The sequence below is a fragment of the Colletotrichum paranaense genome (genome assembly GCF_030867605.1).
Source record: "Colletotrichum paranaense strain IMI 384185 chromosome Unknown Scaffold_2.1, whole genome shotgun sequence".
Lineage (NCBI taxonomy): Eukaryota > Fungi > Ascomycota > Sordariomycetes > Glomerellales > Glomerellaceae > Colletotrichum > Colletotrichum paranaense.
Genome location: NW_026848960.1, coordinates 3800035 through 3827262, shown reverse-complemented (window position 1 = coordinate 3827262; position 27228 = coordinate 3800035). Strand labels below are relative to the sequence as shown.

The 27228-nt window shown below is 55.0% G+C and overlaps 8 protein-coding genes across 8 annotated transcripts; 4 read left to right on the top strand and 4 right to left on the bottom strand.

Annotated features, from left to right (window-relative positions):
• Positions 1-421: 421 nt before the first annotated feature.
• On the top strand, positions 422-2287 carry CPAR01_03195 (uncharacterized protein; the record flags this gene model as incomplete). Its single annotated transcript, XM_060487482.1, has 1 exon — positions 422-2287. One exon carries the CDS (start codon positions 422-424, stop codon positions 2285-2287), a length of 1866 nt encoding a protein of 621 aa, XP_060354810.1.
• A 791-nt stretch (positions 2288-3078) lies between these two features.
• Positions 3079-6081, bottom strand: CPAR01_03194 (chitin recognition protein; the record flags this gene model as incomplete). The annotated part of the gene is made up of 4 exons (XM_060487481.1): positions 3079-3323; positions 3404-5351; positions 5402-5729; positions 5783-6081. The coding sequence occupies 4 exons, from the start codon at positions 6079-6081 to the stop codon at positions 3079-3081; spliced, it is 2820 nt and encodes a 939-aa protein (XP_060354809.1).
• A 3227-nt stretch (positions 6082-9308) lies between these two features.
• CPAR01_03193 (uncharacterized protein) lies at positions 9309-10771 on the bottom strand (the record flags this gene model as incomplete). Its single annotated transcript, XM_060487480.1, has 3 exons — positions 9309-10035; positions 10096-10623; positions 10692-10771. The coding sequence occupies 3 exons, from the start codon at positions 10769-10771 to the stop codon at positions 9309-9311; spliced, it is 1335 nt and encodes a 444-aa protein (XP_060354808.1).
• Positions 10772-13920: 3149 nt separating this feature from the next.
• On the top strand, positions 13921-14283 carry CPAR01_03192 (uncharacterized protein; the record flags this gene model as incomplete). Its single annotated transcript, XM_060487479.1, has 2 exons — positions 13921-14085; positions 14137-14283. 2 exons carry the CDS (start codon positions 13921-13923, stop codon positions 14281-14283), a joined length of 312 nt encoding a protein of 103 aa, XP_060354807.1.
• Positions 14284-15177: 894 nt separating this feature from the next.
• CPAR01_03191 (uncharacterized protein) lies at positions 15178-16482 on the top strand (the record flags this gene model as incomplete). The annotated part of the gene is made up of 2 exons (XM_060487478.1): positions 15178-15317; positions 15390-16482. The coding sequence occupies 2 exons, from the start codon at positions 15178-15180 to the stop codon at positions 16480-16482; spliced, it is 1233 nt and encodes a 410-aa protein (XP_060354806.1).
• Positions 16483-17820: 1338 nt separating this feature from the next.
• On the bottom strand, positions 17821-21556 carry CPAR01_03190 (filamentation protein; the record flags this gene model as incomplete). The annotated part of the gene is made up of 3 exons (XM_060487477.1): positions 17821-18459; positions 18513-21367; positions 21436-21556. Coding segments are annotated over 3 exons (3615 nt in total), but the record flags the coding sequence as incomplete, so codon positions are not given.
• An 842-nt stretch (positions 21557-22398) lies between these two features.
• CPAR01_03189 (uncharacterized protein) lies at positions 22399-24742 on the top strand (the record flags this gene model as incomplete). Its single annotated transcript, XM_060487476.1, has 2 exons — positions 22399-22731; positions 22787-24742. The coding sequence occupies 2 exons, from the start codon at positions 22399-22401 to the stop codon at positions 24740-24742; spliced, it is 2289 nt and encodes a 762-aa protein (XP_060354804.1).
• A 524-nt stretch (positions 24743-25266) lies between these two features.
• Positions 25267-26178, bottom strand: CPAR01_03188 (WW domain-containing protein; the record flags this gene model as incomplete). Its single annotated transcript, XM_060487475.1, has 1 exon — positions 25267-26178. The coding sequence occupies one exon, from the start codon at positions 26176-26178 to the stop codon at positions 25267-25269; it is 912 nt and encodes a 303-aa protein (XP_060354803.1).
• Positions 26179-27228: the final 1050 nt, after the last annotated feature.

Here is a 27228-nt window from a genome sequence, read left to right as displayed (position 1 = left end):
TTCACCAGCCCTAACCTACCCATCGCTCCTTCCTCAGAAGAGATTGACAGACTCACGGCAGGTTCGACCTTTCCCCCCCACTGTCCCCCGAACAACCTCTCTTCTTCCTCTTGACAACTTTCCCCAGAGCGATCGATGATCTTTTCCACACGCTTACCACTCTCTCACCTCGCCATTCATCAGGCAATATCGTCAAAAGAAGCCATTGGCTTCACGTCTTGGCCTCTGAATCAGGTATATATACTCACTCATGCAAGTCAGTGAAGAGCCGTACATCTAATTCAGCACCAGGCTTACAATAGAGTCTCATTGTTCATGACCTAGCTTCAGCAATCTTCTTTGACAGTCTTTGCTCATTATCACTGAGCAGACTCGCCTACCCTTCGCAAGCACAATACCAGCAGCAGACAAAGCAGTCACAATGGATCACTTCGCCGAAGAGGAGAAGTTTGTTGATATCATCGACTACAAGAAGATGATAGTCAATCGCATCCCCGCGACCGTCTCGGACACTTACCGCAGCACACTCATCAAGACTATCGATTATTTCATCGACACTCCCGACCCTTCCAACTGCACTCTCTTTTGGAAGGTCAATGCGGAATATGTCTCCAATGTTGAGCCTCCCTCGCACTTCGTCATTGCACTCTGTCTCGCTTCGCCCTCGCTTGCTCTCGAGGGTCAAGCTCTTGAGTTCCAGAAGGACTTCTACGCCAAAAACCTCGATGTGGCTCACCACTTGAATGATTGGACCGTCCAAGGCCTCATCAATCACCACAACAAGAAGATCCTCTCTGGAGACATCACTGGCGATTATGTCCACAACATTGACGGCACCCCTTGGAACCCCGAGGCTATTGTCGTCAGCCACCCTAACCACAAGCGCCCAGCCTCTGCCGTCGAGGACATGGTGCCTGGTTCATCGTCCAAGAGAAGACACTTGGCTCAGGAGGCGACCACGTCGCTCCCCTTCTTTGAGAACAAGGACACTCCCCGTCTCAACTTCCTTGCCCAGGCACAAGAGGTCCCCAAGGACTTGCGTCCCATCCTCCCTCCCATGCCCGAAGCCCCCAGAAGCCCGTCCATCGGTGATCTTTTGGAACTCCCCCTTCCGGATCGCCCTATCTCGCCCAATATCTTCCTCAACCCTATCCCGGGTATGAAGGGGGATGAGGAGCGCCTCGACAACGGCTCTCTCTTCAATAATCCTGCCAGAGTCACTGATATGCCCATGCCAGGCATGAGTGAGGACAACGAGCACCTTGGCAACATCTCTCTCTATGGCAACCCAGCCAACTTCCCTATTGTGAACTATCGCAACCCGTTCAGTCCTACTCGCGAGCCTTCCACCTTCCTCGCCAACGACAACTATGGCTACGGAGACTATGGCATGGCCTCAGCTGGCTACAACCCCGGCGGCCCTGCTGGCTTCTGCAACGACCAGGAGGCTTCCTTGCCTGTCGGCTTATCTGATGGCCCCTCCGGCAACGACAACAATCCTGTCGCCTATGGCGCTCCTGAGGCTCCCATGACCATCTACAGTACTCCCTCCGCCGCCAACCTGCCGACCGATGCGCCCATCCCCGCGCCCCTGGCTGACATTCAGGAATCCACTGTTCATGAGAACGGTGATCAGGCCTCTGCTGTTCAGGATTCCGCCGCTCAAGCTTCCACAGCTCAAGCCCCTCCCATCAACCCCTGGATCGCAGCCGAGCAAGCCTCCGCCTCGCGCATCGCCCGCCTCACCACCCTCATCGCCCAGAAGCAAGCCGAGGCCCAGGACAAGATGAAGCACGCCGACGCCCTCCGAACCGAGCACGCCGGCCTGGTCAGTCCCTTGCCCCTCATCACCGACGCGCCCCGCGGCGCCTACGTCACCTCCGCCGAAGGCGACGCCCTCCGCAAGTTCGTCATGGAGGCCCACGACTTTGAGGCCTGCGCCCAAAAGTTCTATAGCGAGGCCATTTCGGCCATGTTTGAGGCTTCCCGTCTCGAGAAGGAGCGCTACGAGGAGAGCGTCAACGCCGGCAACAAGCGTGTTGAGCGCATGCAGACGCTTGTCTACAAGATGGCTGGCTTCGCTAGAGATGCGCAGGGCCTGGCGCTTGGTGCCCGTCCCGGCGAGACACCTCAACTTCCGGGTGGAGTCAAGGGCGTTGGCGATATCGTCAGTCGGATGGCGCAGCTGAAGCAGGCCTCGGAGTATCTCGTTCAGCAGATTCATCTCGTCGAGAAGGATTTCCGGCAGTACCAGGAGTACCGCCAGTTCATGCGACAGATGCAGTAATCGTACATGCTTCCAGGGTATCGGGTTCTGGGGGTTTGTTATATCCGTTGAACCGGGACATATTGGTGGCTACTTCTTTCTTCTTTGCTGACCGACCGCATTTCTCATACTAATTGCATCCACGAGGAACGACAATGAGAGACGGAGAAGGTTTTGGCTTTCAGGAGTTAACGAGGGTTTTGGGTGATGGAACCCTTGAAATACCCCCTATGCTTTGGCTTCTTTGCTTTGGCTTGCTTGTGACCTAGATACCCATCGGGAAATGCCCAAGGATCTCGGAGGAAAGAGCGAGGATGCAAACCCATGGGAACAATGGCTCTGAGTTTGAGCTCACGAGAACAAGGACATCGAGATACACATTGAGAACAATAAAACCATGAACCAAACTGAAGAACCCCCAAAGTGAATGAAGGTGGCCACCCAGAACAATCAGGATCACTAATTAAGATGAAATGACTCTCTAAGTGACGGTAGAAGTCATAATAACAAGAGTTGGTCAAAGCAATGGGAGACTTCAGGTGATGGTCAATTGCCATTCTGTATTATGGTATAATCAATGATGGTAGGTAGTAAGTACCTCAGGGTGAGTAGTATCGATCGCTCTATCAATGTCGATGGTGTAAGCTCCCAGTAATCCTCAACGCCTCCTTGGTGAAAAAATCCAAATAAATGAGAGACCATGTTTAAAAAACAAAAGTCAAACCAGAAACGAGTAATTCCAACTTTTAAATCTCCCCCCTCCTCTCAGTAAACGCTTCGCTCCGCATTGTATTATGCATTACACACGTTGTTTAAGCACAACTGCTACTCCAACTCGTCTGGCAACCCACAGCGGCATAACAAGCCGGGTTCGTGACAAGCAGGAGCTTACTGCTAGCGCAGACATTGAGCACCGTACAGCAGAAGCCGTCACCACATTTGGCATTGGCAGACGAACCACAGGCCGCGCCGATGGTGCTGACCGTCTTGACGGTGGATGCTGCCGCGGATGTGGCTGCTGGTGTTGCGGCGGTAGTACCGGACCCGGAAGAAGTATCTGTTAAAATTTAACCTAATTAGCCAAAAACAAGATCCGTATTAGCAAGGCCATATAAGCCAAAGTTGTAATTTACTCACCACAGGTACCGTATCCAGACTGGCATCCCGTGCCGCAGAAAGCAGACGTGCTACCACAGTATCCGTACGCCGAGCAGCAGTTGCCAAACGTCGAGCCCGCGCATGTCGACCCGCCGTTCGTGGAGCCGCAGTTGCCGTTGAGCGAGACGGCGACGTTGACGCCCGTGCCGGAGCACTTGCCGAAGCCGGACTGGCAGCCCGTGTCGCAGTGAGCGGTGGTGTTACCGCAGTAGTTGTAGGGGGAGCAGCAGTCGCCAAAGCTGGAGCCGAGGCAGTTGTAGCCGTTTGTGCCGGCACACTCGCCGTTCTTGGAGATGTTTGTGTTTGTCGCGGCGGCGGCGTTGGCGGTCGTGCTGCCGCCTGCGACACCGGAGGAGGCCGGGGTCGCTGCGGAGGAGGAGCCTGCGGCGGCGCCTGAGCTCGAAGCGGCGGTCGTGCCGTTGCAGGAGCCGTAGCCTGGTTGGCAGCCTGTGCCGCAGTGGGCATCGGTGGTACCGCAGTAATTGTAGACGGAGCAGCATGTGCCGAAGGTGCTTCCCGTGCAGGACTTGCCGGCCGCGGCACCGCATGAGCCGTCGGTGGAGACAAGTGAGGTGCTGGGGAGGACAGCGGAAGCGGAGGACGTGCCGCTGGCGGAGGCCGAGCCGGAGCTGCTGGCCGCACCGGAAGAGCTGGCGCCGCTCGAAGAGGAGCTGCCGGAAGCGGATGATGTGCTGTTGCAGGTGCCGAAGGCGGACTGGCAGCCTGTTCCGCAGTGTGCGGCGGTGCTACCGCAGTAGTTGTAGACGGAGCAGCAGTTACCGAAGGTCGAGCCGAAGCACTGCTTTCCGCTGGCGGCACCGCAGTCGCCGCCGGTGGAAACGGGAAGTGTCGAGGTGGATGAAGCGGCGGAGCTGGAGGCGGACGCTGTGCCGGTGCCTGATGAGGAACCTGACGACGAGCGAGTGTTAGAAGAAGACGACGACGATGATCCGCTGCGAGTGGACGAGCTGGAGGTGCCGGTACGAGATGAACTGCTGCTAGTACCCGTGCGAGACGAGCTGCTGCTGGTACCAGTGCGTGAGCTGGAGCTCGACGTGCCGGTGCGAGAAGAGCTGCCGCTGCTGCTGGTGCCGCTGCGGGTGGACGAGGAAGAAGAGGTCCTACCTGATGAGGTGCCACTGCTCGAAGAAGAAGTAGTGTTTGATGCTGAGCTTCCGCAGGTGCCGTACTTGGACTGACAGCTCGTGCCGCAGTAGACGGAGCTGGAACCGCACCATCCGGCGCCGGAGCAGCAGTTACCGTAGGCGGAGCCCTGGCAGGTGAAGCCGACGGTGGAACCGCACTGGCCGTTGGTGGAGACGGCGGTCGAGGTGGAGGTCGCGGACGAGGTGCGGGAGGACGATGAAGACGTCTTGGTCGAGCTGGATGAGCTGGAGGTGCTGGAGCAGACCTTTGAGCTGACGGGGGTGATCTTGAAGTTGTAGGCCGGGACGGCACCGCGGTACCAGTTCTCTGGGGGGTCGCCGAGGCAGGTGCCGACGGTGACGGCGTTCCAGCCATTGGCGACGACAGAGTCGAGAATGTGGTTTGTCAGGGTCGTGGCAATGTACTGGTGGATGTCGTGCTCGATGTGCAGGTAGCTGCCGTTGCAGGGCGTGCGAGCCTGCATGGCTTGATCCCACAGGTTCACGCTGAACTGGATCTGGTCGGCCGGGGTGTGGAGGTAGCCCTGGGTGTCGAGATCGAAGTAGGTGATGTGGTAGCCCAAGTCGGCCATCTGTCCCTGGCACTCGGCTCCGCAGATGGAATAAGGCGGACGCATGTAGGTAGGGAAGAAACCGAGGATATCCATAAAGGCGATCTCGTTGTAAACCATCTGGTTCTTGCGCTGGGCCAGCGTCATCTGATCCAAGTTCTCGTGGGACCACGTGTGGCTGGCAACCTGGTGACCATCTGCAATCATTCGCTGGAAGGAGGTCAGAATAGATAAATCACAAGTGTGGCTAAGAAGCTTACTGTAATGACATCGCGGTAGTTGACATTGATCATGCCCTTGCCGATATTGTTGCCCGTGATGAACCAAGTAGCGACAGCACCGTGAGCCTTGAAGGCGTCCAACATGGCAGCGGTGTAGATGTAAGGTCCGTCGTCGTATGTGATGGCAACGTCGCCCTGGTTGACGCAGGCGTAGATGCCAACGCCGCCATAGGGAATGTCACCGTTCTTTGGCCTTGCATAGTCTGAGGTATCCGGACCATTGGGCTTCTCGTTGCCATCACATGCAGGACCGTAGTTGATTTGGCAATCGGGGGACGCGCAGTAATCCTCAGACTGACCGCACCATCTAATCGTACTGTTAATCAAGAACCGTTGACAGGCGATGTAGCTGCAACATACCCAGAGGCTGAACAGCAGTATCCATCCGCACACCTGCCATATGTTCCTCCACACTGCGAGTTGTCTCCCAACGGAATCGCTGACGTCTGGCGAGGGCTGAGTTTAACGCGGTCCGCGCGTGGCTTGTTGGCTACCGTCGGCGGGTTCCAGGGCTCAAAAGCATTCCGTCTCTGTCTCAACTCATCTACATCGCGAAGACGAGGCAATACCATGTTGGGATGAGGAACTTCATCCTCATCGTGAGCATGAGCTGCTTGTAGCCCTGCAAGGGTAGCTAGTACAACAGGAGTCCAACGCATGATGACTCAAGTTGTTACTGGAAAAATGGAAAAGAAAGATATTACTAAGAGACCCGGTGATTAGGTTGATGTAAGTCGTAAGAGTCGACTGCTCTTCAAAAGATTGTCTTCAAGGAAAACAAACAAACTCGAAGAAAACAACCTAAGAGATAAATGAGTGCTCTTAGGCTTTCTTTATTAGGATACTGAAGCACCTTGATAGAGGGATACCGAGAAAGAATAAGCATCATGAGGAACCCGTGCGGTACCCAGTGTTATATACAGGGGAGACGAAAGACCGGGGGGAGGCGTTCATGTTCGATGTCGCAGTAGAAAACGGCAGCAGTGACATTCTCCATGAGAGACTTCTCGCATAGCCCAGATTTGGCGATGACCGCAAAAAGACACACACCAACACCACTTACACGCCCGCGCCCCACACCCCTCCCACCCCATCCCCATCCGACTGGGAGGACCGAGCAATACCACAATGGAAATTGGAGGATCGCGAGGGCTAGCTTGGGAGCAGGTCTACCGGGTACGGGAAAGTTAGCGTGGCGTCGAAAGGGACCCTCCCCTTCAAGCTCGCGCCGTCCGGGACGGGTAGCAAAGAGAACCACATCATGGATTCGATGGAATCGGTAAGAATGGGCAAAGAAAGAGAGAGAGAGAGAGAGAGAGAGAGAGAGCGACAATGACGCGCGCTTGTTCCTCGATTCACTCCGCACATCGTCCCCCACATTTTTTCCTTGCCTAGCTATACAGAAAAGTCCATCTGGCGCCAAGATGGCACCAGTTCGGGGCCGATAAAACAGATTTGATGGGCAAGATTGTTAGGGTGAGACCATGCCGAAGACAGCGAAGAAAACCGACAAGAAGGACAAACGGATAGAGGTCATGATCGAACCGACGTAAAGGTACGGATAAACGAGAGAGAGAGGCGAGATGGGCGGAAAGGTCGAAGGCGAGACCACAAGTCACAGTCAGCACACTCCACGAGAGCAACGCGGTCATGGCGGGGCTAGCAGACGGAACAAGCCACCGGTTGCGACTTTGACGGACCGTCGAGCAGATGTGGGACGCCGTAGCAACGCCAAGTGGCTTGACGGAGACGCACCGACGGGAATACCTATACCTCACTCTCTCGCTCCATCACCCATGGGCTTCTACCTCGAGTTGTGCGATGGTCCGATGGATCATGGGAAAGAATGCCACGCTGCGGGCAAACATCTTTGGATCACAGATCCGAGGACCACAGCCTCACCCAGATCTCGCCGGGCGAAAAAAGAAAGTCAGCCAGGACCGGTACGGATAAGAACAGAGACAAGCCCTGCCGCTCCTGGGAAAGCCGGGGTGGCGCTTTTTTCGCTTCAGAGAACCGATCTCGTGCGTGCGTGTGCGTGCTTGTCGTATGTATGCGTGTGGTTTTTGGATGGTTTGTGTGAACGAAATCGAGAAAAAGTAGATGTAAGACAAGCACCCGCTCCAATTCCACGCCCATTCCATCCCATGATTTCAGGGTCGAGAACATCCACACGCTGTGGGAAGAGGCATGGCTAGCAGGGGGGGCTCTAGTTCGAAGACGGCCTCGGTGCCTGACAGTAGCGTCTTCGGACGAACTGGGCCAAGACAAGAAACTTGGGTTCTTCGCTCTCACAAGATCGGAGAGGAAAATAGAAATTTTGGACGGATGCGGACGGGGCAGGACGGGTTCCCGGCCGATCCCATCTTTCATTCCTTCCCTAGTCTCCATGCTGAGCCTCTCCCTCACCCTCCACTCTCTTCTTTCTCTCCTAGCGTAAGGTAAGGTAGTACTCATCTACTCTTTCGGTCTCTGCGAATAGTAGACAAGCCTACGCTCGTAAAATCCTTGGCTTCTCCGAGGAGAGAGAGAGGGTGAGAGCACTGCAACGTGGGGAAACCTAGACCCTTGGCATTGCTGCACCACCGCAGGTGAGCCCGTCCCCCCTGACACACGACCATCTTGACCATTTTGGTAACTTCTTGGCCAGGCCTTTGCCAGGTTTTGGTGGAGTTTTCTCCTTGTAATCTAGTATCTAGCCCATCTGGCCCCAAAGTGTGTCCCATTGTGTGGTTCAAGCTCCTTTCACTGACACTCTGACCTCGAGGCCATGTGCTCTTGGCATTGACAGCTTGCCCCCCCTAAATACATTAGCAGCTCGAAGAATGAGCGTGGTAGTACTTAATGCAGAGCACGGAAGCATGGAAGCATAGAATACTAGAGTAGAGCACTACCTAGGTAGGTAAGCCATATACTTTAGGTCAGAACAGACGCATAGAGACGATCCGGCAGCTTGGTATCACAAGCAAAGCTTTGACAATCATGGACAATCGTAGATGAAGAAACTTTGAACATCAACTAAACTCGACGCCGCCGGACGGAAGCGAACAAAGCCTTGCAGATGCAGCATGCAGGAAGATCAAGTCAATCGTGCACATCCCCACCACAAGACATCGTACATCGTCACTGGACCAGATCGATCCGAACCCAAAAGTTTGCTTCCAAGTTAATCCCCAGAATCGGGAACCAGCCGTGCCAGCCGAGCCCAGGTGAACCACGGGCGTGGGACTGGGTAAGGTAGAATAGTCATCGGCTGGTGCGTTTGTGTAACATATCACGGAGACACTACTTGTCGGATCGTGCGATGGTCCACTCGCAAGCAGATTTGTTGTGCTAATGAAATATCATTTGATTGCTGTCTTGTGCCCAACAGCATTCCGCATCAGCTTCATGATCTGCGCTGACTGACATGCCGACATTCCGGCTGCGACTTTGTTGGATAAGGTTGGGCTGTTCATAACTCCAGTACGCCCCGACGCTACACGCCTCCCCTTCCGGAATTGGTATACCTATCAAGTCCATTATCGGACCATTCGTTGTTCTTACAAGTGACGTCGTTGGAAAAGGCAAGTAGGTCTTCTCCGCATGGCTGTTTGCGGTATTCTCGGTCATCGCCAAACGCCACAACCCTACGATACGGGCTGTCCTCCGTTCATCTGGCCGTGGACTTTGCCTTCAACTCGCTCTTCGCCACAACAGCTCGAACGCCCTCTTCTCAGCGTTGTTTGTTATCGTACCGAACTAGATGCTCAACGTCCTCAAACTATGAGGCTCGGCACGCCGAGAGCCGAGAGTTGATTGTCAGTTCAGGTTGCCGAGACCCGTTAGGAACCCGGACACGCTTTTGGTGGTGTACACCAGTCTTCTCATCGGTCGACTATTAGGCTTAGGCGTTCTGAGCCTTCTCGGCGGCCTTTGCTTGCGCTGCAGCAGCCATCGCCTTGGCCTTTGCGTCGGCATCATCGGCATTTGCTGAGCTGGACCCTGAGGCGCCACTGCCGCCAGCACCGTAGTCGAGTTTGAGCATGTCGTCTTCGCTAAGGAGCTCATCGATATCTGCCTTGGCGACTCCTGCGCCCTGCTCAGCTTTCTTGCGCTCTTCTTCGGCTTGTCTTTGCTTCTCTTCTTCGCCTTCCTTTTTCCGGCGCTCTTCCTCTTCTTCCTGCTTCTTGGCAGCTTCTTCGGCTTGCTTCTTAGCCTCTTCAGCGGCTTTTTCTTTCTCTTCGTCCGTTGGACCGATGCTGCCTTCTTTGTTGTCGCCCTCGCAGCGCTCGCGCTCCAACTTCATATCCATGATCAAGCTGAGCTCAGGGCAGTAGTCGAAAATCTTTTTCCGTTGCGTGGGATTCTTCCACACCTTGTCGGAAATTCCCTGACCCCCATCCTTGACGTGATATCCCATGGGCTTCTCCATGTAGACGTCTTCCACTGCCAGAACACCCTTTCTGCCGTGGGCTACCTTTTCGCCCTGCATGACCCAGAGTCGCTTCCCGTACCATTCGTCCTCGGCTTCCGTGTCATTGTATCTCTCCTGAAATTGCAACACTCTCTTGATGGACGAGACTCGTCGAAGAGAGAGTCCGCCATTGCCGGAGAAGCGATCATCAGGGGTCCTGCGAGCGGGGTTAGCAAGGGATGAGGGCCGCGAGGGAGAACTTTCGAGGGGGACCTACTTGGGTGCGCCAGCCCAACTCCAGTCGAGCCACTCGTTGAGACTGGTCGGTGAGTTGGAACAGAGGATACTGTCGGATTCGAACTTGAGGATCCATTCCACACCGGGGAGGAATTCTTCGTAAAAGCGAATGTCGGTCAGCAGGCGAAAGACGTGTTCCTTGGTGTCAATCTCCCACGGCTCAGGGAGGACCATCAAGTCGAGCTTCCCGATAACCTGCTGGTGCTTGATGCCGTAGCTTCGGGCGACGCTGACAACGCTCTTGTTGGAGCCGATGAATAGGAATCTCCAATCGGGAGGCACCACCGAGGTCATGTGCAATAGCTGGGGTACGAGATGCGGAATAGGGCGCGGCTCGATGATCAATGCTAACTTGGATGCATTGTAGTTGGATCTCGGGTCTTTGCTCAGGTCGGGTTTCCAGTCAACCTTGATCTTGGGCATCTTCTGACGAGCCTCATCCAATCTCGACTTGAACTCGGCCTTGATCATAGGCTTGTAGCTCGGCAAGAGATGAGCAAACCACCATCTGCAAACGTGGTCAGCATGTCATTCGCCAGTAAGTCTTCAGGTAAGTTTGCGACGGGAAAGACGAACGTAATGGCCAGCGACGCAACTAGCAAAAGTCGTGTCTTTGTGATGGCGAATACGCCGGAAGAACCGTTCGTGGCCCCCATGTCGCTGAAATGTGAACGTCCAGGAACGGCGCAGCAAGAGCAGGGCGCAAACGAGAGAATGGGACGGCGTCAGGGACGGCGTCGCAGTGATGGATTAGAATCGGTTGGTAAAAAAGAATCGAGGCAATCGGAAGCTGGAAATTCGAGAATTCTCTGACTTGACTGAAAGTTGCTGGTTAGAGGCGCGTCATGTCGACCACGTGTTGAAACCGCCGAGACTGAATGCCAATATGGACTTGGTTTCGTGTGTTGCGGCCGTTGTGGACAGGCGGAACTCTTGGTAGTGATTCAGCTTTCCAAGGGCGCTGGCGAGGAATTCTCAGGGACTCGAGACTCGGCCGGTGCGGTTGGTCTTGGAGTTGAGGTGCAGTGCAGTAAGCAGCAGCAAGAAGAGACAAGTGTCTTCCGTGATCCAAGGGAGAGAAGAGAGGCTGCGAGGGAAAAACGAAAAACGAAATACAAGGGGTTCGCGGGCCGCTCGATAGTCCAGAGATAGAGAGGACGGCGAAGTTTGTTAGATGACGAATCGCGTCTGCAGGCTTGCGGAACGGCGCTCACTGGTGGCAGTGGGTGGTGGTTCACTACTATGTAGAGCAAGAGTCGAATGTCACCGAAATCCCACTCTTTCTACTAGGTGACTAGGTGACTAGGTGCAGGGTCCTGGAATGGATGCCGGGAAAGAGGGGGGAAACCTGGCTTCAATCAACCGATCCCAATGTCGATAGACGGTCGACCGCCCGCTGGAAGCAGAGGCTGGAAGCAGAAGCTGGAGCCAAAAGTGAGAGAGTTAGAGAGACGCTTGGCGGAAGATGTGGGAGGAAGTGGGGCCTTCCTTACCTTACGCAGTAGCCTGTAGGTATCCGTACGAATAGACTGAGGTGATAGAATTCGACGAGAGGTCAAGCCTGAGGTGGAAGTTACCTTGCCGCAGTCTGTAAGGCAAGCCCACACTGGGACAGCCAGCACATGGGCGCAGGGAGACGACGGAAGGTACAAGTGACGGGCAGGTACTCGGATGTACCATCTTCTACACGTCGACCTCCACTTCCATTTCCCATTTCCTTCTTCTTTGGGTGGGTGGTATGCAGCCAGTGGAGGCAGGGAAGGGCTCCTCCCGCTAGACCCACATTGCCTGGGTTCCTCCCTTCCATTTGCATTGGAAGTCTGAAGTCGCGAAGTTAACCACACGATCTGGGAGAGACTGCATAGCTCCTTTCTCCTTTCTTCCTCACAGGCAACTGCAAGCTGCCATTCGGTCTCGTCTTCTGGCCGAGATGCTCGTCGTCTCGAACAGGACAAGGTTCAAAGTGCATTACCGCCATCAACCCAACTTATACGCAGTAGGTATCAACCTTGACTGCATCCATCGTACCATTGGGCTCTTTCGCCATCGAGGAGAGCTTCATCTCGTGTTGCACCTGTTCGCCAATCCTACCACCTATCGCCCAAACTTCTGCCGTGCTGAGAACCATCATTACTCGACTACACTGCATACCTAAACAACTAACCCCCATCTTCTGGCGCACGGCTCTCTGATAACTCCAGATGACGTACGAACGGCGTGCCCGTCAGCGACAAGATCATTTCCGAGCACGCTGTCAGTCTTTGGTTACTTGCAAAGAACGACCATGCTGTCACCCAGCTCAACGTACAATTTGATTACCAGATTGCGCAGGTTTATTATTTCCGCGATGTGGGGAAAAGGAACGCCGTGGTCAGCACTCGGGAGTGAGAGCGATATTTCTTCTTCTCGAGAGAACCGAGTCTTTTTTTTTTTGTTTTTTTTTTTTTAATGAGTCGCCTCGTCCAAGACTCATTTGCGCCCGCCCCGCCCCTCGCGTTCCTCGCGTGCGACAACAAGAATGCGACCGCACAAGACAACTGTGTCAGGTGTAATATGAAAGTTGAACCTTGAAAACGAAGCCTATTTCATTCTCTTCGTTCTTGCTTGGACAAGGCTAGCCCCAAGTCCAAGTAAGCCCTGAGGATGCTCAGCAGGGACCATGGACCGAGCCCTGCATTGGGCTGTGCCGCTACAGACTTGAGAAAGCTTTCATGTTTGTCGGCAATAGGCAATCATAGGGATACTGCTTACAGGCTGACAGGGCATCGTACATGCATGCGTGCGGCGAAGCGGCGGAAAGCAGCACAGTCGCTCGCTTATCCACAACCTCTCGTCTCTGGTCTCTCACAGAATGTCACTGGTCCCAGTCCGATTGTCGTGCATGTGAGGAACAAGTTGACTGTGGCGGGTTAAGCTGACTGCCACCAGTACTATTGTAGGTATCACGGTGCATCCGTACGAGCACTGTACGCCGTTCCAACCGTCAACATGCTTTCGTTGCAGCAAAGTTTAAGTGGAAGTCAGTCGTCGTATCGATGCTTTTCGAAACTTGAGACATGGGGCTTGCGCGGTCTCCCTTGTGCGCCCTTACATAATATTCTCCGTGGCAAGGAGTTGAGATTAAATCGACGTTGGACGGTTGAATTCGGAAAGAGACTATCACGGAATCACCACTTGGTGCGAGGCTGCCCCTTTGCGACAGTTCGCTTGGCCATGAACTGGTTATTCACTGGCAACTGATCCGAAGCTGGCCTGCCTGCCTGCTTGGGTGCTACGGTATACACTACATACAACGTACCGACTACCGTCCCATTGGGCGCCTTGGGTCCAACCCTGGTCTTTAATGCAGCCGGATTATGGGTGTCACGGCCGGCGATACCGAGAGACCGGCTCGGGGTGGTGATTGTTGGTTGCGCTGCACGAAATAGCTGGGCATGGTACCCCCTAGGTTGGGGTCGCTTTGTTCGGGGATGGGGAACTCTTGGCTGGGATGAGGCTGTAAATATCCTCGAGCTCGGTTCTTGAATCAGGGCATCCGTAACATCATGGGACGAAAGTGCCCGTTTGTCCCGATTTCCTCATGGGTATGGAGTTCAGACTACAGTTTAGCCGCTTCATTCTCGTGAGGGAAAGCTGACGCTGACTTGCGACTTGCTGTGGCGCTTCGTATCCAAGTTACGTCCTCGCTATTACATGCAGGTCAGAATTGGAGGGAGGGACGATGGTGGCGTGACGTTCCGTGTCCGTCCCTCCAGATGGCCTCTTGGGATGGAGAAAAGAGGGATGTATCGGCATATGTGTACTCATGGTCGGGCGAGCGCCTGATGGTGCGGCCTGGAGACAGACAGACCGACAGACTGGACGATCAGGCTCCCTGATTGCTTGCCAGGATTACCAGTCGCCATCGCCATCGCTATCGCACCCGACCATCGAATCGAACGTGCCCGGTGGAGGTGAGAGAAGGGAAAAGGTACTTGCAGGTACATGCCGGATACTCGACCCAAATTAGACACTGCAACAGTGGCTGGCTGCATTGCGCGGTTTGACAAGGGCTGGGCTACGGACGGCGACGTGGGCAGCAAGGGAAGCCGGCGAGATTCATCGACGCGGCCACCGGGGGGGCTCCAATGTTGCTTTTGGAGACGCTGGCCCCAAAGCAGCTCACTAGAACATCTCATTGGCTTCCCTTTGCTTGAAACTTCCACGACCCAGGGCCTGGCCTGTTGATTGGAATCCGCTGCCACATCTCTCCCAAAGGTCTCCAGTTTCTCGCGCTGGTCTTTTTTTCCCGTCCGGCCCCGGGCTGGCGTGGACACCTGCCAAGGAAAGGGGGGGGGGGGGAAAGGGTCCGGAGGAGTGGAGGGAAAGTGAATGAGCATGGAAGCAGCAGGCTACCTTACACTAGAGTCTACACTAGAGCAGCAAGCAGCCTTCGCCCTGGGAATTGAAGGCAAAGGCAAGGGGCGTCCTGTCTTTTCATCAGATAATTCCATCCGTCCCTCGTTGCGTCCTTAGTCGTTGTCGAGGGAGGAGCTGCCACACACCGTATCATTATTCGTACCTTCCTCAGGGTAGTGGTGCATGTGCAAATCGTACCTTCCCATAGTTCCCCATCACTCCTTCCCTTCATCCTCTTGTCTTTTTCTTGTTTCCTCCCTCTCTCTCTCTCCTCTCCCCTTCACTTCTGAACCTCACATCTTCTGTTCAACGCACGCACCGAATTCACCATTCGGGCTACGACCAGTCGACCGCGCGAGTAGCTCGTCTATTCGACAAGAGTCAGCTGCTGTCGTCGTCGTCACCAGCCGCAGGACCGGACATGCCTTAATTCCCCTGCAACGCTACCGACGCATCCACGCCATCGACACTTGCGTAATCTCTGTGGACCGGACGGATCTGCGACTCGCGAGTAAACGCCCGCTCTCGAAGCCGCTCCAGGCTTGAGTAGCCTCTGCGACTTGAAATCTCCCTGAAATCGCTTTTCACTACAACCGCTCTCTGTCTCCATCTTCAACGCCCACCCAGGCCTTTTCTGCCATTTCGTGGCCTTCTCGTCCTAACCATGGCCTCGCTACCACGGCCTGCTGTCAGCGGCGAGAAGAGCATGACAGACGTCTGGCAGCATACCAAGGCCCTGCTTCTCTCGGTTTGGGCCTTGACGAGCCGCCGCATGAGAGTCTTTGGCGCTTTCGTCCTCTTCCTGTAAGCCCATGACCCCAGAAACTCCTGCTTGGCTCCTTATAATATTGGCTCGTACTGACCGTATCGCGTTAGTGGTTTCTCAATATGGCTATCGCTGCCCACCCTCAAGACGATGACCGTACCGCAAATCTCCCTTGAATACGCACATTCACCCTATAACCATTCCAAAGTCGCTCTTCTCGTCGAGAACCGCGCCAATCCGATTCTTGCGCCATTGATGCTGCACTTCATTTCCGTAGTGCCTCCCGACTGGCGCTTTCGCTTCATGGGCTCTGTTGAGTCCGTCAAGTCTATCAACTCGTCCGTTGCGATTCGTGAACAAGTCGCCGCCGGCAAGCTCGACCTGACATACATTCCCTCCAACATGAGCACGGCTGGTCAGGAGATGATTAGTCGGTTCTTGACCAACCTGTGGCTGTACGAGACCGTCCTGCAGCCTGCCGAGTGGCTCCTCGTATTCCAGACCGATAGCATCCTCTGCGCCAACAGTAAGCAGAACATCAACGACTACCTCGAGTATGATTGGATTGGAGCCCCTTGGAACCCTGGCGGCAGGTGGGGTGGCAACGGTGGCCTCTCCATCCGTCGTGTCAGCGCCATGATTGATATCCTCCGAAACCAGAAGCGTGTTGACGGATCTGAACCTGAGGACGTTTGGCTCGCTGAGCGCCTTGCTCACCGACCTGGAAGCAAGGTCGCTAACGGAACTGTATCATTGACGTTCAGCGGTGAGATGCACTCCGGCGAAGGCACAAAGATCAACAAAGGAGGAGCGAACGCGACACTCGAGGCTGCTGCAGAGGGTGAACTTGTCTCAGGCATTGACGATTACCGTGAGGGCTTTTACGAGCCCATGGGCTATCATACCGGTGGTAGTGGTATCTGGCTGCACAGCGCCATCTGGGGTACTCCAGCTCTACGAAAACACATTTGGGATTACTGTCCCGAGGTCAAGCTTACACTGGCTATGGACGCAGCCAAATACGTTCCTGGTAATTGTAAGGCCAAGTGGAAGAGAGGCCTTGATGGTGTTGAGGAGCTTGAGACGGAAAGCGATGGCGGAGAGAATGAAGAAGGCGCGACGGATTCGCAATACCCATTTGGCTCAGAGACCATTGATGGAAAGGATTACCCGAACTTGCCGCCTAGCCTGATGGCATGGTGATAGCTCTCCAGCTGTCAAGAAGCCCTCTCATCGCAGCATCAATGCATCGCGATGGATCTGGGACGACATAACGGCACTGCCGTAAAGTTTGTTACATTACAGGAACTTGGTAGCATAGGATTTGGCTTGGCGTTTGGAGGTCATCTTGGTCCTGCAGGGAAATGGAACCAGATAGCTCAAGAAATGAGTCATGTAAGGCATAGGTCATTAACTTTGAACGAACCGTTGAGACAACTGCAACCGTGCGGTGGACAAGTGAATTCCGAAGTGTGCCGCCTGCCGGAGCATAGTTGCGTTAATTATCGATACTCATTGCTTCCCAGGCCTTAAGTCTGTCAAATGACCCCCACGTCTGAAGCTTGGTGGCAAGGCACTCTACTTGAATTATGAGAGACGCAGTTTCAAACTTTCTTTTGAGGTACGATCCCTGCAGGATGCGACTGCTCACTGCAATTAGACAAATGCAGTAAATACGCTGTGCGGCTTCTGCACAGAGTAGAGAAACGAGTAAGACGACGGATCATTACGGATATACATTGGTCTACTAATTATGTTGAAACTTTTGAATGTGAGAATGTTCATTCGAGTTTGATCAAATTCGTTATCCACACGCCATCTTGAGTCTGCCTCGGGCGGTGAGATGCCTACTCGAATGGAATACTGTGTTCCCGTCTCTCGAGTTCACCTTGAGCCTTTTCACGCTTTGAGTTTTTCGAGTTTTTTTCCGGGGCGTTTTCCCAGGGCTGCAGAGAAGTGGTTACGGCAAGTCACACGCGCACATACATACATACACACATTACGGGAGTCCCTGCAGAGGAGAGTTCGCAGGTGGCCACGCGCGTGGCACGGCCCGCATACCGGTCCTGCAAGCCACCTCAAGACATACAGACGCCTCTGGAATGCTCTGTCAAGGTATGGACAGAGTCAGGGGACGACCCGACTTGTTGACTTTGTTATCTTATTTGTTTGCTTGAATAAGCGTAAACCCGGCTATTCTACCATCCAGGAAATGCGGTGGACGAAAGGGTCTGGGGGGTCCTCGTTTTTCTACTAGGTAGGAACAAAGTGTGGCATGTGAGGATTGGAAGGATAACCTGGTGCACCTAGTTGACGTGGAGAAGAGCGGCAGCGGTTGAGAAGAGCGAGCAGGATGGTTCGTTTGTACGTATACGTAAATGTGCCACGAAGATATCGACTCTAGTGTTGGGAGATAGTTTTGGGAGACTTTACAATTACCCGTCAGGTTTGACTCGACGATGATAGATACCAAGCCGACGGCAATCAAAACCACACGAAAAGACCCAGGCCAGGATAGAAACGTAGTTATATAATTATTACTCAGAGCACGTAACCACCGCTTCCGAGACATTGCCACTCGCGCACGCCAGTGCTCTCCTCCAGCTCGACGCACCACCACAGCACCTCCTTCGCCTTGTCTACCTGCCCGCTCTCCTCGTGAGCCCGGGCCAGCGCGAACCAGGCCTCTGCGTTATTCCACGCGCTGCCGAGCTTCGTCAGGGAAGACAGGAGACCATACGCGCGGTCGCGAGCGGCGAGGCGGTCGATGGTCGGCACCGAGGTCGCCTTGTACGGCGCAGGCAGCTTGTCGTCCGGGTCGGACCTCTCCACCGACTTGACCGACGATGCCGTCGTCGCGGATTGGTGACCGCTTGTCTTGCCGGCGGGGCCTACGTCCAACCCGCCGGAGCCCAGACCCAGTGGTTCTGACGGGAGACCGTGCTGGGGGACGGCAATCTTTGGGAGATTCGGTGGCGGCAGCGAGAGGCTGGAGACGTTCTCCGGCACACTGAGTGTGGGAATGGCCGGCGGTGGCAGGACTTTCTCGCTGTAAATGTCGAGCAAAATATCGGACAGACCGACGATGGCTGCTGGGTGATTGGGGTAATGGGTGAGGGCCATCTCAAAGTCTGACCGGGCCAAGTAGGGTGCGCCCTTTGCCAAAGAAAGATAGCCGAGCTATACAAGTTGTCAGTTGAGTCAATTTGCACATGATCAAGCATATAGCTCACCTCCGCCCAAACGTCTCCGAGCAGCTCGTCGACGCCCTTCTTCTCGGCCCAGCTGTTGCCCCTCATTGACAGAGAGCCCGTAGGATCCTTGGCTACTTCAGCCTCGAGTATCCCTACAAGCTTCTGCGCTTCTGAGATGGCTCCCTTGCTGTCCTCAAACATGTTGGCTCGACGATAGAATCCCGCAATCATTAACCACACCTTGACCAGCAGCACAGCTCTTTGCCTCCGCTCCATGTCCTGGGGGAAGTGGATCAGCGGCAACGGGTTTGATATGGTGTAAGTGCCACTGGCAGAGATTTCGGAGAAATTTGTTGATCGTGATTTCTGGGAGGTGTAAGACTCCAAGTGATGGAGTGAACGTCCTCGTGAAACAGAAGATGCCATTGAAGCCTGACGGTTGCCTGTGAGAGGGAAGAACTCGGACTGCTGCAGTTCGTCGGCTGGGGTGAAGAAGACCTCTCCGTCAACCACCGTCGGTCCGTGTGGATTGGTGCCTGCGCTACTGACACTTGCTGTCCTCTTGCGACCGCTGCTGCTATCTCGCTTGCGCAAGCTGTGTCTTTTGCCCGATTCACTTCTCGATCGGCGCGTCAGACTGGAAAGACGCCGCGTTCGCGTCTCTGTTGGTGATCCGTTCTCTTGGGTGACTTGTATTGTCGGGGCTGCAACGCTGGCTTGTGTTTGTGAGGTCTGGGGGCGGGAAGGCGTGACTGTTTTCTCCGTTTCTGCTATACTGGGTTGCCGCGTTCGTGTAGAGCCGAAGAAGCTTCCCTTTATACTTCTCAGCGTGCCAGCTGAGCTCTTTGGCACCTGCATTGTGTCAACAGCCTTGGGTGGTTGCAAAGTTGGCTTGGCCTCGAGGCTTCCGAATAGCCTTGTGAAGAGAGACAGTAGCTCAGGGCAGGCGTTAACGGCAATGTCTGGTCCTTCAAGCAACTCAATGATGGCGATTTGTGTCATCTTGGCCTCGAGGACACTCTCCTTTTCGGTATCATCCATGTCGTCCACTACTCCCTTCCGTTCATTCGCAATCTTTTCGTCCTGAGCTTCGGCCTCGTTAAGGTGTTCGCTCTTGAAGTGGATATCCTGTCTTCCGAATAGGACTGAGGGGTCGCCAAACTGCTCGAAAGCTCCATCGCAAGCCTTGGCTGCCATGTTGTAATCCTGTCTTGCGCTCAATAAGAGTGCCAAAAGATGCCATAGCGGAATCAGAGAACGCTCCTGCCAGTACGCGCCGTGGTATAGATCTTGCTCTTCGTCAGCAGACTTGTTGGAGATGAGTGCCGTCTTGACAATGTCAATCGCCGGGGTCAAATCTCGACGCTCGGCGAGTAACAGGCCAAGAGCAAAAAGACTGCGAACATCCCGAGTACGACCGAGTTCCGGAGACAAGGATTTCCTTAAGCATCTGATCGCCTTTGTCTGAATCTCAGTTCGAGATGCCGCGTCGTATGTTGTTCTTGACCACTGGGCTTGGGAAAGGCCGATTGCCTGCCAAGACAATGCAATCAGGTGAGGCCGAATCTTGGGATGAAGGGTAGTCGCTTCATCCTCTTCCGGAACAGTGTTCTCACTTTCAATGCCATTTCTCAGCTGCGGTAGCCTGGATAACCAGTCCTCTAGCTCATTGCCAATAACACGGGCTTTATCGATGGCTTCTCTTCCACCGTAGCGGCAAAGCGCCAAGATGCATTGTGACATGGTTTCAAGAACAGTGCCGTCGTCGTCGAGATTGGACTCCAAGTGGCCGGTTTTGTCCACCCTGGCCTTGCCGTGTCTGACAAGATCGAGGTATGAGTCAAAGGCCTTGAAGGCCAGGTCGAACTCCGCCACAGCCAGGTGAACAGTGAAGAGACATCGTAGGATTGCGGTTGAGTGGTACGTCTTGGTCGCTGCGGCATACAGAGTGTCGAGAACACCTCTGCTGAGGCTCTCGCGACCACCCTGACCTAGGTTCTTTTCGGCCCAACCGCGACCACAAAGAATGGACCAATTCCTGACAACAGCCTTGATAAAGGATTCGACTTCTTCTCTCGTCTCGTCGGCACGGGGAAAGCTGGTTTCGCTAATGAGGAGCGCCTCGTAAGCAGCCTCGGTCTTCTTCAGCTCGATCCTCAGCTGGTTTCGCGTGGATGAAGCCTCGTTTGTGATTTTGCCGAGGAATCCTGTTGGGAATGGGATGTCAAGCTCAATGATCGTTGACAACGCCAAATAGTACTCGAGCCACACCTGTCGTCTCGGCACCGAGCCCCTGTAACCATACCCCCCCGTGACCGGCCCTGTCATCGACTCCCAGTACCTAGCCCAAGATCGGAAGCAGGCGACCGAGTTAGGGTCTGCAAGTGACCTCTCGTTCGAACGGAGCGCGTCGCTTTGAAGCACACAGTACTCAGTCAGAAACAGTTCAGACCAGACTTTGAATTGCTTGTGGGCGGTTCGTGAACTCGGAGCCATGGATACGGATGGCAGTACGGAATCGAAAACGGAGAGAGCTTCGGCTGTCTTTTGGGTACGGGCAAGGCAGTTCGCCTTGATGACGGCGGCCTTCAAAGCGCTGATATTGGTCCATTCCGACTTGTCGGCGGTGCCCAGTTCCTCCTCAATGTTCTGAGGTAGCTTGACCGCTGCCTGATCGACCTCTCCAACCACCCAATGCAACAGTCCGGCGCAGACTTGAGCCTGGAATCTGTCTTCTGGGTGACTTGTTTCCCCGTCTATGGCGGCCTGAAGCTTTGATTGAACGTTATCGGCATCGAGATCCTTGGCGGACACAGAGGTGGAAGGTCGTCCGGCACCAGAAGGGTCGGTGGCTTTTGCGATGGCGCATTCCGTCTCGGCGGCCAAAGTCAGACCTAGAGGGGACTCGGTGTCAGTAAGGAGGGTATCGCGGCGTTTGCGTGCTTGTTTCGAGGCAACGGACAGGCTCGGTCAGGCGCATGTTTCCTGATCTTGCGTACGAACTCGGGGACGGCGCTCCAATTGCCCTCGCACCGGGCATCGTCAAGGGCCTTGATGTAGTGGGCGGCCTTGTTCGGATCGGGCTACGAAGAGGGAAGAAGAAACACTCAGTCAGCTCCAAGGTCTCGACGTCATTTGGGGCCAAAGCCAGGGGATGTTTAGACAGCAGCCCCTAGAGACCTAGAGAAGGGACAAGGAAGCACTCACAGCCATTTCGCGATACTGAAGCCTGTGCCAGTGATGGGACAGAAGTGCAAAGCAATCCTACTAGCAGCGCATTTGAGCCCGCTGCATTGTTTTGTTGAAGATATCCTAGGGGGTAGGGTGGGTTGGCGATGTTCGGTACCCAAGAATGGCTTAATTAGGAGAAGGCACGTTGCGTAAGTGATTGGAGCGATGCGATGGACACGCCCGCTTGTTTGGCAGTGTGACTGCCACCAAAGCCCAGGAAATCAAGGTACTGCGCAAGGTAGGTACGTTGACCGGCAGAAAAGTCGTTGCTGCAGCACAAGCTTGTGAACAGAAGAGCAGGACAGAGCACCAAATCCCACCAACACCAGCACAATCAGGTCCCTTAATTGACATTTTGGGGAGCACGGGCCAGTCGGCCACCGGGCGGTGTCCTGGTCCGGCTACTTCTTCCAGGATGGCATCTGAAGATTGGACTCGACCGCCTTATAGGGGTGTGATGGTGGATCGACTATGACCAATCAAACTCAACGTTGCTCATCGCTGGGGAGGATACATTCAATACGTACCTTCACTTACAGAAAAAAAAAGTTTCATTCAGCATCAACGGCAGGTGAATTCTTGGGCTGTGATCCGAGATATTGCCAGTTCCCTCTCACTACGGCACCTCAATCACAAAGGCGGGCTTCCAATTGGGTTGCTATCTTATATCATTCAACCAGAACCGCGCGAAAAAATGTCTCTTTCTCTTCCCCCAGACCTCAAGGTCCTATGCCGCAAGTTGACAACCACACCACCGGCTCAACTTCCTCACTCAATCCCGGCCTTCATCAATCACGTCCTTCGTTGCAAAGATGTCTTGTCTGCGCCCCATGACCCTAAAGCCTCGTCCGAGGTCTCAAGTTTGGTTCATAAGCTGAGGACCATTATCACGACTTTGCTCAATGGCAAGAGTGCCATGGGCCGCTTCACCGGCGCAACTCTCGTCAAGGCTGTCGTTGATGTTGGTGGCTGGGAATGTCTTAAGGAGTCTGGCAATTGGGTTCGAGGGCTTTTGGGAATGCTTCAGGTAAGCAAGGTCCCGATATCTCTCTCCCGATATGAATACTAACACTGCATTGTAGAAGAGCGACCCATTCCCGGTCAAGGAGATTGCCATTGTCACCCTCGTGCGCATTTACAGTCTCATCAACAGCTACCAAACTCTCACCAGAGAAATCGCCACGCCTACGATTCCGACCTTCTTCAACGCATGTCTTCAGATGATCAAGCTCCCAAGCCCAGGCCAGCGCCTCAAGACGCCGCTCGCTGTCGTTGAGACTGTTCTGGACGCCTTCTCCGCCATGATTCCCCTGTATCCGACGACCTGCCGCCCCTTCAACGGCCAGATCAGAACGGCCATCAAGCCCTACTTGGCGCCCACCTCTTCCGATGGAGCCACGATCCCCCAGTCTCTCCGCCGGGCAAGCAGACATCTGGCCATCTCTCTACCACTCACCACGGCAGGCAAGACGGGACCCAGCGACGATTGGGCCAAGCTGGTAGACGAGCTGCGCAAGGACTTCCACTTTACCGCTGACCAGGTCTTCCGCGCCGTGCAGGAATCATGGGAAGCCTCGGCGGCGTACACCCGCTCCAAGGTGGACTTTGATATTCCGCCGCAGGGTTTGGAGACGGGGGATCAGCTCCCCAACTGGACCGGAATTTCTGCTGGCCGTGACAGACTCGTTGGCTTGCTCCAATACATGGCAGACGCCCTCCGCTACTCGACCAAGACTCCCGTCACGATTCCGATTGCGGCTCTCATGGATATGGTCTCGCGTGTATCATTGATTAGCCGTAACTCCAAGTCTCAAGCTTGGGACCAGGCGCTCGAGACACAGGCTGCCGTCGGAAGGGAAGAAAAGGAGGAGCTGTGGGCCGCGATGCCCGACATACACGTCGCCGCTCTGGAACTACTCTTGGTCCTGGTGCAAAGGCTAGAACACAACGCGCTTTCGACCATCCCAGAGATACACGACAACATGATCCTCGTCTTCCGCTCCGGCATCGACATCCCCGCCGTTCGCGCTGCGACATACAAGCTCCTCAACGAGACTCTCCCCATTGCCGGCCCGGGCCTGCAAAAGCTCACCGTCGAGACCCTCGGCATCGTCTCCCTCGCCTGCTGCAGAGATATCCAGCAAGAATCAGGCCACATCCAAAAAGTCAAGCCGGCAACCAACAACAAGACCGCAGCAGACACCAAGAAGAACACCATCGCCGCCAACGCAGATCTCTTCCTCCCCACGCAAGCCAACGCCGCAGACGCGACCACCTCGTCCTCAAAACAAACCCTCATCGCAAAGGACCACATCGCCGCCGCTGATGCCCTCCTCGCCAGCCTCTTGTCCCACCTACCCCAGCAACACCTCAAGCCGGGCCTCCGCGGCCTCCTCGACCAGACGGCCATCCTGTCGCGCAACAAGGCCGCCATGCTCGCCAGCGTCCTGAACCCCTACACCAACCAGGGCGGCGCCATGTTCCCCAGCATCCTGCCCTACCTCGCGCAGCAGTACCCCCGCGACCAAGGCGTCGAGATCCTCCGCTCCAACATCCGCACCTCCCCCGCGCAACCACCCGCAGACGCGCTCGAGGGCATCACCGCCACGCTCGAGGAGCTTGAAGCCGAGGAGGAAGCCAAGGACGCCGAGGACGAGGAGATTCTCGCCGAGATCCAGGTCGCAGGCGACGCGCAGGATGCAGAGATGAAGGATGCCACCGTTACCGCCAGCACCATTGTCGTTGCGGGTGACGAGGACAGCGACATCGTCACGTCCAACAAGACCGAGGTCGTCAACCCTTTCGCCGTCACCTCGGCGCAGAAGCGCAAGCTCCAAGACGAGGGCGCGGGCGCCCCGAGCCCGCCCAAGAGACAGAGCGTGGAGAGAAAGGAGGTCGAAAAGACGATTGTGGCTGCTGCGGCGCCGGAATCAGTGGCCGCCAAGCCGGCCGAGGAAGCGGATGACGACAGCGACGATGAAAGCGTGCACCTCAACATGGACCTGGACGATGATGAAGAGGAGGAGGAGGATGAATGAGACAGGGGACAAGACAAGAAAAAGGATTCATATTGTTGTCAATTTAGATGGACATAATACCCCCACTGGAGACGAACAATTCTCTGGGTGAATGGAACAAAAAATTCGAGTAATCTGGGTATTTGTCTTTTTGTTTTGATTTGCTGTAGTAAAGGCCTATCGACGTTTTCGCAGGTCGAGGCCCGGTATTTTGTACATGATACTGTTTGTGAAAAGGTCCAGTATCCAAGGCCATTGAAGCCCGACTTATTCTGTTGAGTCTTTTTGTATAAAAGTGTATGTTTGGCCCAGCCCCATCCCATGACAGGCCGGAGGGACGTGTTGGCAATCAGGAGAAGTCCAAGTCTCCCTCTCTGCCCGTTTCCCGCCGATGATGGCCCCTTCTTTCAAAACGCCACGGAATGAAGAATATTTGCCCCCTCTCCCAGACGTCGCGATCGCGACGGCGACCCATTTTGAAAACAGCAAAAATCAGGACCAAAGAGTCCAGAAAAAAAAGAAAAGAATGTCCCACGCCTCATACCTCAATCCCGCAGCCAAGCCCTCCGCTTCTCCTCCTTCTTGGCCCTTCGCTTCTCCTTGAACTGCTTGAGCTCAGACTTGCTGGGCTTCTTGCCGCTCCGCTCCGCCTTGAGACTCCTTCCGTTGTGCGAGTTGGCCGCGGCATCGACGTCAAAAAAGGCATTCATCTGTCGCCGGCTCTTGGCCTCGTCCGTGTGGCGGTCGGGGCCGTCGTCCAACGTCTGGAACTGGCCAGTGAAGCGGTTGAATTGCGCCATCGCGCCGTACTCGCCGCCGTTGATCGCAGAGGCGGACGTCTGGGCTGTTTCGTCCTCGTCGGCTGCGCTACCCTTTGCGTACCACGCGTTCGGGTCGTAGTCGCCGTGGATGGCTGGGTTGTAGCCGCCGGCCGGGGGAGCGTCGTTCTTTGGGAGGGGAGGAGGACCTGAGAGAGTCGCGGTTGCGGAGGCGGTTGTGCCTGGTGCTCCTGGTGCTGCTGCTGGTGTTGCGCCGCCGGCCGTAGGTATGCGAGGGTTGTCCCATTGCGACGCGCCCGTGATGCGGTTGTAGAAGTAGTACGCCTGGGCTGTCGGATCCCACTGGAAGTCCCAGCCGTCGTCTTGTGTCGCTGGAGGAACTCCGGCGGGTAGGGGTGGCGCCTCGTTGGGGAGGGGTGGCGCATCGGTGGAAGAGGTAGGATTGTCGTCGCGAGCATCGGCAGGAGCGGGAGAGCCAATTGAGCTGGCCTCGCCGGACTCTGGGGAGCTCGAGTCTCGTTTTGAGTTGTCGTCGTTATCGCCCTTGGGTGAAGTCGATTTCGAGTCGTTCTCGTTCTCGGTGGGCTCTTGCTTGAGGTCGGAGGCATCATCGGCCGATGTGCTTTGTTCCGGCTCAGCCTTGCGCGGGGAGGCGGCTTGGGGAGAGTCTGACGCCATGGTTTCAAAGTCGGAATGCAGGGTTTAATGAAGTGGTGTGAGTCGGATAGGTTGTCTTGTCGCGTGTACTCGTGGGCGATTAGAGAGTGCTTGTCACCGGGTAATGATAGAATATCGACGCAGCAGGAGCTTCATTTCTTGAATGGGAAGAATGGTGATGTTGAACCACGCTTTGGGTGGAGTTGAAGTAGCAAAGAAAGAGAAAGCTGGAAAAGGTACGGTTAGAGTCGCAAGTTTGACTGTGCTCAGAAGAGAACAGTGCAGTGCAGTTGTCCACCTGAAATTTGGTAGAGACAAGGAAGATGCAAAATGACGGCACGGCGAGTGACAGGCAGGCGGGTGACCTGCGCCGGGGTATCCGTGGTCACACTGTGTGTGTCGCTGGTCAAGGCATGCTGACTAAGTTGGATTACTGTGTGGAGTGGGGGTTTTGTTTGCTTCTTCAAGCGGAAGCCCCCGGCCCAGAATGGAAGCGTTCAGTTCCTGCCATGGAAAGAACTGAAAGGTACGTACCGGATTGACCACCACCTTCCATTCCCTCACGGCGTAGCACTGCGGGACACTGCAAAGCACTGCGTGACACTGCACTGAGGAGGAGTCTGTCCAAAGATTGGGGACTGCAAGTGCTGCAAGTTCTGGCGCAATTGGATCGAGAAGAGACTGGACGGGAAGTGGCCGCCACAGTGCAGCAGGGCGGCAGGGCGGCAGGGCCAGCAGCACGTTGAGATATCCCCAGTTAAATAGGCCCTTCCAGACCATCTGACTGGACGGCAGATTGAACAACGGAGGCAGATCCGGACCACGATTCGGTTTGATTACCTTACCCTAAGGTAGCTTGTCGGAGGAGAAGGAAGAAGACCTAGGAGGAGGCAGTTTGCGAAATAGGTACACGACTCTGCATTCTCGTAGGCTCTTGTTTACTCTATTCTCTCTTTCTTGCCGTCGCCTTTTCTCTTCCCCCTCTGGCCCCCCCCCCCCCCCCATCATCTCTCCCCATCTATCTATCCCACCTCACCCGTTAGGTTGTTTCCTCTTCTCTTCTTCCAAAAA